The sequence below is a fragment of the Alligator sinensis genome, unplaced genomic scaffold, assembly GCF_000455745.1.
Source record: "Alligator sinensis unplaced genomic scaffold, ASM45574v1 scaffold400_1, whole genome shotgun sequence".
Classification (NCBI taxonomy): domain Eukaryota; kingdom Metazoa; phylum Chordata; order Crocodylia; family Alligatoridae; genus Alligator; species Alligator sinensis.
In genome coordinates this window covers 385,797-397,594 of record NW_005841897.1, presented here as the reverse complement: position 1 = coordinate 397,594, position 11,798 = coordinate 385,797, and the positions used below count along the sequence as shown (strand labels likewise).

The 11,798-nt window shown below is 47.8% G+C and overlaps 1 protein-coding gene across 3 annotated transcripts in view; it reads left to right on the top strand.

Annotated features, from left to right (window-relative positions):
* The first annotated feature begins 349 nt into the window (after window positions 1–349).
* Window positions 350–11,798, top strand: part of HID1 (HID1 domain containing) — a 41,308-nt gene continuing 29,859 nt past the window's right edge. The window contains exons 1-5 of one of the 3 annotated variants that reach the window (XR_003092730.1): window positions 350–475; window positions 932–1,161; window positions 1,758–1,864; window positions 10,358–10,446; window positions 10,710–10,859. Coding sequence is in view for 2 of the 3 variants with exons in the window: in XM_025197432.1 (XP_025053217.1) it covers window positions 10,441–10,446; window positions 10,710–10,859 (156 nt within the window). In the remaining variant the exon portion in view is untranslated. Of the gene's footprint in view, window positions 476–931; window positions 1,162–1,757; window positions 1,865–10,357; window positions 10,447–10,709; window positions 10,860–11,798 lie in introns of those variants that run through there. The other 2 variants (XM_025197432.1, XM_025197433.1) reach the window with 2 other exon arrangements.

The following is an 11,798-nucleotide window of genomic DNA, read 5'->3' as shown; positions in this document are numbered from 1 at the left end:
TGTGATGATCTGACAGCTAAACATCTTGGGTGCCTACACACGAGCAGCAAGGATGCCCTGATGTGCTGTAATTACAGCGTGTCGGAGCAGGCTCCGTTCACCAAGTCTGCTGGGGCGAGCTAATGTCTGACTCCAGTGGCTTGTGTGTCAGCATCCCTGCACTGGAAAAGCAGGGGTGCTTTAACTAAAGCTTGTCGAATGACCTGTAGTTAAAGCACCCCTACCGCCACTTTTAAGCTCAGGGATGCTAATACACGAGATGTGGCAGTGCTTTAGAGTGGCTCTTGAAGCTGCTCTAATTAAAGCACTCCTCTCCATCCACTCCTGGAGCATGTGTATGAACACCCCTTGGGTCTGGACTTCAGCTTGGTTCTTCACAGGCGAGCAGGCGCCGGGAGTTGAGGAGAAGCAACCCAGTGTCGGGGAAGAATCACCGTCACTACCTTTTGGCCAGCTGATGAGTTGATGGAGCATGGTAGGGAAGCATGTCTATGAGCTTTTTGAGTGACAGAGGAGAGTTGTTGCCTAAGGAGCCTTTGATAGCTGACTAGAGGATGTGGAAGGAAAAGTGACTGGAGGGGGTAGAAAATAGTAGAGATAAATGAGTGTGGGGTGAGAAGACCAAGTGCTGTGCAATCCAGGAGGCACGAGACCAGGGATTTGGGATGGGGAAAGGAAATGGATAGCTTAATTCTGGTCAGGAGACTCCTAGATCCTAGTAGTTGGACTGGAGTATTGTAGCCACGACAGTCCAGCACATGGGTGAAAAGCAAGGGTGTTTCTTTTTCTTTCTATTTTTGACGATCTCTTTTATTGGACCAACCCCAAAAATATGGTTAAAGAAAAGCAGCGTTTTGGCTGCTATACAGTTAAAGGTACCAAGTCCTACAATTCTGGCTTCCCCTTCCATCATTTGAATGTGTGCATGTAGAAGGAGACACTGCAAAAGGGACTGAGCCCCTCTTTCCTGGTCTCTGCGCTACGTCAGTTAAAGCACCTCTTCACGTCCGCGTTTCGCCAGCTGTATGTGCTGCGAGGCTGGAAGGCAGAGTGGCTCCTCCGGTTTGTTGACATTATGCGGTGAGATAAAGTTGACCGTGGCACTGAATAAAGAAAAGGCATTCTTGGCTGGATTTGCTACAGGGCGCTGCAGAATTGTAGGTGAGACTTATGCCATGTGGAAAAAAGGGTGGGACGGTGAAACACCCATATTTACATACCTGCCAAGGGCATTGGTGGCTGCATGAGCAGCAGTATGCCTGGGCTTTTTTGCAGCCTTGTGATCTGTTACAGGCAACAATCCCCAGGTAACCTCCCAGTCCACTGAGTCATTGGATTTAAAGCATAAAACAAGATATTCGACTGGTTTGAATCGCTGCCCTCGGAGGTGTTTATCCAACCCAAACGTTGCTCTCTCAGCAGCATGGCTCCTTTTTTGTTACCTTTTCCTCTGTCGCTGGGCAGCAGGACAAATGGAAATTCACCTTTTCATTAGATCATGGGTAACTTGAAACCTGGTGCTGAGCCAGGGTTTGATGGCAAGAAAGGGCCCAGCTACAAACACTGTTCACTTGCAGATGAGAGTGTTCAGATTTTGTCAGAAATTTCAAGCATTGTAAAACCAAGCTCTGGTAACTCGGATATTTCTGTGAATTAAAGGAACCTCCCTTTAAACAAATTTCCCTTCTAAATGTTCTTTTTAAAAAAAATTAACAAATAAACCTTGCCCTGCAATGTTTGCTACCTAAACCATGCAGAATCCAGAGCCTGGAAGTGATATGGATCCTAAACCAAAGGGAACGTGACCACCTTGATTTTAATGGCAAGAAAGGAAGGCCAAAAGCTAACCAACAGCATTATAGAGGTACATAGGATTTTCAAGATGCTTTGGTTTTAATTATGTAATATGACGGTAGTCATTCTGGAAAGAAATCTATTTATAACACAGCTCTGTCCTCTCTCAGCCATATGGATAATTGGAATTTAACTTCATGTAGTTTTCAATTGACAGTGCCTTTTGAATTATAAAACTGCACCTGCTTTTCACCTGAGGATCTGCATGTGCTTAGGTTTATTATCTGGGTGTTCATAACAATACTAACCCTTCCAACATACGTGCAAAATTCAGTCTGCCTAACAGAAGAATAACACAAAGCCTAGCCTTGCTAAGGTGTTGCAGCAACTCAGTAGCAGAGCTGAGATCAAACTTGGGAGTGTTTAAATTGAATGCAGTCTTCCTCCCTCACTGCAGCTTGGAGATGGAGTAGCTCTTAAAGTTTCAGCAAGGAGCTCATCCTTAAATATAACATTCATGATGTCTTTGAAGTGGTTTTTGTCATGTTTTAACCCAGCCATGTTTGGCCCTAAAGAGATGAGAAGGAGCAAATGAAGAAACAATAAGGATATAATCCCCAGCCCTTTCTCCCCCTGATAGGCAACAGCCATATCTTGATAAGGTGCTAATTTGAGCCTGATAAGAGAAAGAACTTGTGTCTAGAGAGAGATCAGTTTTGTAACCTGGATATTAACCTGGTTCTGAAAGCATCCGGGCAGATGTCTCTTGGCTTCGTCAAAAGCAAACGCCAACTGAACAAATGGTTCTAGCCTTTCATCTGTCAAGGACGGCTGTGATTTGTAAAGCTGTATTTTGTGCTGCTGGTTTTCATGCCAGGGTTTTTCTGTCCCTCTCCCAGAGTTCCAGGAATCATGTTTTCCTCTCTTAAAGCCCATCCTTTTAAGGCCTGGCTTTGCAGCCACCGCTTCTGCAGCAGTGGTGTGCTTGGGAATTGCTACCTGCTGCTCCAGTATTGCTAGGGGGTACTGTTGAAAAGTTCAAGGTTCTCCTTTCTGCTCCAAAAACTTGTGTGTGCAGCCTCTGTCTTGTGCAGCTAGGACCGGACATGTCTGCTTGCTAGTGTTATCGCTGTTTGTCTGCGGACTTGCACTGAGGTGCTTTGCACACACGGCTCAAACAGGGCTCCGCGGTCAAATTCATATTCCTTGTCTCAAATTAACTATCAGGCCATTGAGGCTGGATCTTGCATAAGGAGTGCATGGGCTCTTCCAGGGCTTGGTTAGGTGCTTCAAAGGTGACTGCTGTGTTCTTTGCCCTCTGTAATTCTAGCTCCTATAACTGAGACTGAGAAGTATATTATTATCATTGGTATTGGAGCAGTGCCTATTTGTGAGCTAGGGTCCTGCTCTTCTTGTCGCTGTCCAAATACAGAATGAAAAACGAGTCCCTGCCCCAAAGTACTTGCAGTCGGTGCAGCTGGGATGCTTGCTTGGGTTGGACAAGAAGCAAAGGATGGATTGATAAGGAGCATAAATAGCTACTTGAGGGCTAAGCACCCTCCATAAGTCACTGTTTGAGTTCTTGCAGATGGTAAACCTGCCCTGGGGTATACAGAATGGGTGGCTGGGAACACATATATTATTTAAAGGACCAGCTGCTGAGCACTGGTAATTGGGATAAGACAGTAAATGTGGACTGTGGCTGAGGTCCTGTATCATGGTGTCCGTGACTGAAAGTGAATTAGATGCTAGCAGACCCAGGCAGGGATGATGGCAGCAGATAAGGGGGCAGTGTCCTGAGGCCTCTTCCTGTTTACAGGCCCTTGGCAGCTTAGCTCTGTTCTTCTGTTTCCTTTGACGTGGCCTGTTTGCAGGGAGATTACTTTCAGGGATGTGATTCTGTACTGGAGAGCTGGCCAGATTACTGACGTCCAAGCTGCTTCCTCTCTTAATTCCCAGAGTGTTAAAAAGGACTAAACCACACTTTCCATCTAAAGCTAAGGCTGGGGAGAGGGCATGAACAGCACGCAGGAAATTCTCCATGGAAGTGCCCAGTATAACCAGCCCTGGCCCCAAGTATTCAATGCATGAATGGGAGATCTTTGCTTCCCATCTCATCGGAGCACTTGCAGCCATGTTTGCCCTCCCTATGTGAGCTGGAGACAGCAGATCTTGCCCTACCTCACCCTATGGGCCACATCACCCCTAGCTCTGCCCATCATGCTCTCAACAGCAATGTTAGGCCTCACCAGTCATCCCATTAGCGCGGCTCAGACAGATAGATTGTGCTGGCTCTCTTCTTTTAAACAGTTTCCCGGAAGGGGAGAAGGCTGCCATGTGTTGATTTTAGACCAGTGCTGTCCAGATCACCCAAGTTTATACTCCCTGCTGAGAGCCCTAACTCCTAGACCTATAATACTAGGTCTCCACTGTAATGACCGCCTTGGTAATAGCCTTCCAGGGGCGTAGGAGGTCCTCTACAGTGTGTTGGAGGCAAATATGGCTCTTTACAGTGCGGATTTGTTGGTTGGGACTGAAGACTTATTTGTTTCCCGTGCTGTATCTGGAGGAGCTGACGCGGCTGTGCTTCATTACAGCATTAATGGGGCTTCTGAAGCCAGACCAAACAGTGATGCTGTATGCACATGCACGGCCTGTCTCTGTGACCCTAGGGGCAGTGGCATCTATTGCTGTATTCTACATAGAACCAGGACTTCCGATTAAGGCTTTTCTTGCTGGAGTTTCAGATTTAACCAGCTCATAAGGGACTGAGATGGGCAAGGCTGACTTCTGATGCTCTTTAGCTCCCTGTGTTAGAAATCGCATAGAGGGACATGTAATGAACTTGGCCACAGTTCGGGCCAAGTGGAAATGACTGTATGTTCTTGTCTACGCTCTTGCCTTTTCCCAAGAAACCAGCTGCTGGAAATTGGGATGTGCGTTACAAACGGGGAAACAGTAACAGCAGTTTTTCCCCGCTTAAATGTTTGCGGGGCAAAAGCAAAAGTAACTGCACAAGATCTGCAGGCTGGACTCTGGCTGCTGCTACTCAGTTACTTTACTACATGGGAAGATCTTTTGCCCCCCTTCTGCCTTTCAGGCACAAGGTGTGTCTCTTTTCCCAGGGCGTATTGCATGTGAGAAAACCGGGTAATCCCTGTGTAAGACTCTGTGAGGAAGTTGTCTTAGGAAAAGTTCAGTAGTGTTCTGCCAAAAGGGAGGCAAGTGCATCTTTGTTGAGCAGCATTTGGGCCTCAGATCCTTAATTACAAACAAGGGGCAGTGGGGGTGATATAGCTGGGGATGGTCTAGATGACCTCTGGAGGTCCTTCCAACACTAGTTGCCCGTGATTCTATGAATGGGGGTAGGTTACTTAGTTGTATACACTCTTGAATCCGTGCTGAGCCTATGTCCCAGGATTGTACTAGAGAGACCGTCTGTTTAGACGCGGAATGCAGCTGACCTGTTGTGTCTGTTGAGTTTTCCAGAAATGTGGTTTTAATCCTTGGTCAGCCCTTGTCCTGTTATCATAAATGCCCCTAGCTTGGTAAATTACTGTCCTGCTGGCAAGGTTCCCTTGTAGTTTCAACTGAGTACAATATTAGTTTCCTCTCTTAAAGTGATCTGCAGTTTTATAACATGCTGTAAAACAGCTGCTGTATTCCACCACAGAGGCGGCTGCATTTCCGTAATAGGAAGTGATGATGGGATATAGAGCTGTGGGTTTTTTCAGAAGGAATGTGTAAGACATCAGGTATGTTTTACAGGTAGGGCCAGAGCCAAGGGCTTGGCTCCTTTTTAGGCAGATCAGCGAAGATCAGCTTTGTCCTCACGCTTTGCACATGGCGGCTCCAGCTGAGATGCATCCCATGAGCCCAGCCCTCCTGAGCTGAGTTCTTGCAAATCTAGTTGGGAGCAAGTGAGTGCACATGGAGATTCCCCGCTGGTAGCATCGGTTTTGAATTCTTTGCAAAAATCCCTTTTTCTGGGAAAAGAGGTCTAATCCCTTTTCCTGGGAAAAGAGGTCTGGGGCCTTATTCAGTCCCTGTTTGGTAAAATCAAAAGGCTTTCAGTACTAGAGCAATCGCGGATCACCTGTGTTTAAGCACCTTCTTTCTGAAATGATTGTGGAGTCATTCATTTCACGGCTGGAAGGATCAAGACAAGGACAGCGATAGCAGAGTTCTTGGCATTGGTGCCTTACAGACAAAAACCACAATGAAAGGAACCTGCTGTATGAGTCTTGGCACTGCCTGCCTGCTCCTCTCACTTTCTGGCCTTTGGGCGTTGGTGATGCATCCCCTGCCTGGAGTTACGGCTGTTAACTCAGACAATGTATTGCCTCACTGCATCCGGCTGTGGGGGAGTGAAGCCGAGTGCTTCTCTCTCTCTCTGTTGGAGCTGTGAATGAGGAAGTCTCTGTCGTGATATGCCTAGTATGCACATAGAAACTTGTGGCAAAGCTTGGGTAAATTAATGTTGGAAGAGAAGTTGTGGAAAATGTTTCCCTTTCAGCTCTCACTCCCACCTCCCCTGTTCCAGTCTAACGCAGTGGAACCGCTCACTGCATATAATAGCCTCTGTTAGGCAAGAGCTGTTTGTTTTCTGAGTCTGTCTTACGTCGAGGGCAGGAGGTCCTAGGCTCCGTCTCTTCCAAACTGGAGGGTCAGGAGCGTGTAGCCAGCCAGCGTTCTGGCTGAACGAGCACACCTCGGGGCGTATGCAGTGCCGGAAACTTTCCCCTTCTTCAGGTAATCCAGTAATACCAGTCACTTGCGTAACACCAGCTGTTCAAGGATCTCCCAGTGTTTTACAGGCTCGCAACTCTAACCTGCTTGGTGAGTTGGAGACACAGCTGTGTTGCCTTCGTTTTACAAAGCGGAGAGACTGAGGCATGTCGGCCAAGTGAGTTGCTTCTCAGATCACATAGTAAAGTATAAAGCAAAGCCAGGAGCAGACTCCAGGAGTCCTGATTTCCATGGTCATGCATGCATTCTTGCATCCATTGACCACAGTCACTCGCGTGCTCCTGACAGCTGGCTTGGGACACCTTTATACAAGCTGTTCCCAATTATTTCATGGTCTGAATTATATTTTGATAGAGCCAGCATCTTCTGGGTTGCATTTCTTTCCCTTTGCACTCACATGGACCATCCCTTCTCCCGTTTGTCCTTGTGTAACAGGTGGCTACAACAGTAATTGCCCACATGGGAAAGTAGTATTAGGCCAAAGGTCTAATGTCATTTCAAGTTGTTTAATGAACCAAAGAAGCTGGGAAGAAGAATAGGAGCCATGGGTCAGCCATATCTTCATGAACCATCAGCAAGTGCTCCACATGCTGCCTGTGACCTGTGGATCAGTTTGAACACAGCTGCCTTGCACCAAATGGAAACATACTTCCCAGCTGTATGCTCAGTAGTGAAGACTGTGGGTTCTTCTGGCAATGGTGTGTGTGATGCATTTGGGTCCATCTTGACAGACCCATATGCCTGTGTTGAGTCCTACTGGCTTCAGTGGAGGAATGCAAGGGTCCACATATGTGACTCCAATGCTAGGATTTGGGTGCCTTACCATGTGTGATTTATGACACTCATGGTTATATCAAAAACCAACCCCAAGGTCAGAGTGGGAGCCCAAATGGAGTCCAAAATGAAAGTGCTGAAGGAGCTGGCCAAAGTCATTGCAGGTCCCCTGGCGAAACTCTTCCACAACTCATGGCACTCTGGAGAAGTCCCTGAGGACTGGAAGACGGCCAGTGTTGTTCTCATCCACAAGAAGGGCGGGAGGGAGGACCCGGGTAACTATAGGCCAATCAGCCTAACTTCCATCCTAGGGAAAATCCTAGAAAAGTTCATCAAGGAGTCTATCTGTGATAAGGTTGCAGAAGGTAAGATCCTGAATGACTGCCAGCATGACTTCATCACGAGCAGGTCTTGCCTTACCAACCTCATCTCCTTCTATGACCAGGTAACTGGCCACCTGGACACAAGTGAACAGGTTGACATTGTATCCCTTGACTTCCAAAAGACCTTTGAGCTAGTATCCCACAATGTCCTTGCAAGAAAATTGGAGGATTGTGGGCTTAACTCTGAGACAGTCAGATGTGTGAGGAACTGGCTGCAGGATAGGACCCAGAGAGTTGTAGTGAGCGGATCTGTGTCATCCTGGTGAGAAGTGGGCAGCGGTGTCCTGCAGGGGTCGGTGCTCAGTCCAGTGCTTTTCAACATCTTTATTAATGATTTGGATGCTGGAGTGAAGAGCTCTTTGGCCAAATCCACAGGCGACACCAAGTTATGGGGGAGTGTGGCCACACTTGAAGATAGGCTACAGTTACAGGCAGACCTAGACAGGCTGGCAAGTTGGGCTGACTGGAACCCAATGAAGTTCAATGTTGAGAAATGTAAAGTGCTTGACCTCGAGATGAGCAACCCCCAACACACCTACAGACTTGGTGGCACCAAACTGTCTAGCACCATGAATGAAAGGGACCTGTGGGTAATAATAGACCACAGTATGAATGAGCCGGCAGTGCAATGCTGTAGCCAGTAGGGCAAATAATACCCTGGCGTGCATCAGTCAATGCATCTCCAGCAAAACCAAGGAGGTGATTCTTCCGCTGTACTCAGCACTAGTGAGACTGCAGCTGGAGGACTGCATCCAGTTCTGGGCACCACACTTCAACAAGGACCTGGACAAGCTTAAGAGAGTCCAAAGAAGAGCCACCCATATGATTAGAGTCTTAAAAGGCAAGCCATACGAGGAAAGACTGAGGGATCTGGGACTCTTCAGCCTGAGGAAAAGAAGGCTGAGAGGGGACCTGCTACATTAGGGGAGGACATCAAGGGCTCAGTGAGCAATGGTTCACCAGGGCACCCAAGGGGAAAACCAGGAGTAATGGCCACAAACTCCTGGAAGATTGATTCGGGCTCAACATTAGGAATAAACTTCTTCACAGTCAAGGTGTCCAGACTGTGGAGTAAGCTCCCTCCAGAAGTGGTGCAATCACCTACCCTGGAGATCTTCAAGAGGAGACTGGACAGTCACCTTGCTGGGGTCTCCTGACCCCCAGTTATCATTCTTGCTTGGTGCAGGGGGCTGGACCCGATGATCTTCCAAGGTCCCTTCCAGCCCCTTACAATCTATGAAAGGTATCATGGCAGGCAACAGGTATTCAGTTCCCTTGAATCTTTTTATTCAGGGAATTCAGGTGAGGATATTTTCTAAAGAGTATTTTGTTTATATTAACAAATAATTTGACCAGTCCCATCTATATATGGCATGGCTTTAATGCAGCACCTGGAATTGGATGTATCAATGCATTTATCTTTGAAGAATTACTGAACTGGATGCCGATTCCCAGGTCATGCATTTTTGGGGGATATCTGTAATTTGTGGAGAGACTTCTGCAGTGAGGTGGTGGCAGTGTTTGCACGGGAGGAGCCACATTCAGGTATCAGAAGCATGGAACGTTAAATCAGCACTGAGCTGTTTCAAGCACCACTTGTTTCCTTCAGATGCTTAGAGGAGCATGTAATAGTGGTGGTTTCTTGCCCAGTCTGCTGTGTGTGCTTCTTGTTGCCCGTGTACTTTGGAAAGGCAGAAAAGCGTTGAAACTCTTCCATGGTGCAGCAAGCCTTGTTTCGGACAAGATGGCTCATTGATTTCAATGGGGAGGGTTGCACTGTACATCTAAGGGTTATGTCTGCTCCTTTTAATGCTCGTGGCAATTTCATCTCCTTTGCAATCATTCCTCTTGGCCTGGCAGATCCAGTACAGCTACAAGAGCGCAAATCAGGGTCTCTGCTGCTTTGTTTTCCATTGAATCACCTGACGCCCACACTCTAATTGCAGCTTCTCTCTTTGGGGAGATGATGCAGATGGCTGAGAGGGTACTTTCTATGATTGCTTTGATGAATAAATTGAGGATGCTCGGTCTGTAATTAATGGGGAGGGAAGAGAATTGCAGCCCAGTTCTTTGGGTTGTACGGTCCCTTTCCCCAGTATAGGTGGGCTGTAAGAGACAAAACCGGACAAACCGATCTCCTGTCCATGGCTAATAACCCTCGTGGCGGCCCCAGGAATGGGACTGGGAGAGAAGTGTACATTTCCATTCCCTGCAAAGGGAGATGGCAGGGCTGTTGAGAGGAGTGTCCCCCACTCCAGAGACCCAGCAGACTGGGTAAGGAGCATGTCTCCAGATGCAGAGGAACTGTGTTCATGGGGCAGGGAGTCACGTTTTGCTGGCGTGAGAGCCCTCGGACTGTTCTAGGATCTGTTTTTTTTGTATGATAACTGGCTTTTCTGTTGTTTCATCCTTGCTCTTCCACCCACCTTTGTCTCATGAAGTCTTTGTACCTTGTTGTGATGGATTCTAAACTTTATGGGGCACAGCCTTTCACTTGAGCATGCTCCTAGCCCACGAGGCCTTCCCAAGGCACTGGCAGAGTGCAGGGAAGTAGCACAGTCCATCTGCTTTGAATCCATTGCACCTGCTACATGTGTCAGGTTGAGACTTACCCTGGTGTCTAAGGACTCCTGTTTGTGCCTTCTCAATGGTGTCAGCCTCAGAAACCCCATGCTGGTGTGAATGATGCACATGTGCCGTGTGAAGACCTGCTGGTACCTGTTGATCCTCTCCACCAGAAATGCAGGTATAATGTGCACTTGGCTTCTCATTCTCCATTGTAACTTTTCATTCAGCTGCCATAACAGATGGGGCTCTGGGAGTAGGGACGGCAAGCTACAGAATGGATGGATCAACACAGGGGCGCATTTCTTCATTTTAATGTGTTGGTATCCACTGGGTCCAGGTTGGCCCCAAAACTGAACAAGTCAGATGGGGGCCTTGGAGGGTTATTGCTCCTTGTCTTTCTTTGCTTTCTACTTCTGTAACCCTTGGTTTGTCTCTTCACAGCCTGTGGAAGCAACAGATGATGCCTTCTGGGACCAGTTTTGGGCAGACACAGCCACTTCGGTGCAGGATGTCTTTGCCCTTGTACCAGCTGCTGAAATCCGAGCAGTGAGGGAAGAATCACCTTCAAACTTGGCTACTCTGTGCTATAAGGTAAGGTGCCTTCTCCTTTTCTCCTGGAGTGAGATTCATCTTCGCACAAAGAACCGCAATGAGGCTTATGCCCTGCAGAAGTCCCACCACTTGAGCAGCTTGTTGCGCAGGGAAGAATTTCCTCCCCCTCAAGAGCAAGGGGCCTCTTGCTCATAGGTTTCTACTAGATGGTATTGCAGGTGCCTTCTCAATGCTGCTCTCTGTGATTAACATTATCTCACGTACTCGCCAGCTCTTGAGTTGGTATTTGTGACTGATGATGGCTTCATAAACAAATGGGTGGAGCTGAAATGCTCAGTGCCTTGTGGGGCAAGTAAAGCAGGAATCAAAGGTCTTCCAAACGCCTTTCCCTCCCCTCCTGCTGCACTTGTCTTTAGGCCGGGTTGTCCCTTTATCCTCCTGATGTAGAATGGCAGATCCCTTTTCTGCCCTGCAGTGCAAGGGTGGTTTGCATCCGTTTCCTGTCTTGGTTTACCACAAACCACAGTCGGCTTCTGATCAGCTTAGCACTCTTCTCTACTAGGCTCCAATGCCCCCGGTCCTTGGTTGACATGTAGGCTGCCGACTTGTTGGAGGTCATGGCACGCCGTGTATCAGTGCCGTGTGTCCTTGATGGAGCCCGTGCTTCTGCCTCCCCATCAGAGTATTTTATTGCTCCTTCATGTTCACCATCTGCCTCAGCTCTTCCAGTATAGCTCGAATAACACCAGCTATGGTGTTGCTCACCCTAAAATCCTCATTGATGCATAATTATGAGAAAGTCTTGAGTCTTTTTCCATCTCTTCTGCCACTGTCTGTTTGGCATTAGCATGTCCCTGGATGCTAGTCTTTCAACTTTGCCCTTTTGGGGGATTGAACACAAGGGACATCTACTTGCATTTCTACTTGCCAGAGCTGCCAAGCTGTCAAGTCAGGAGAATGTGGCTGGCTGTGGCTGGG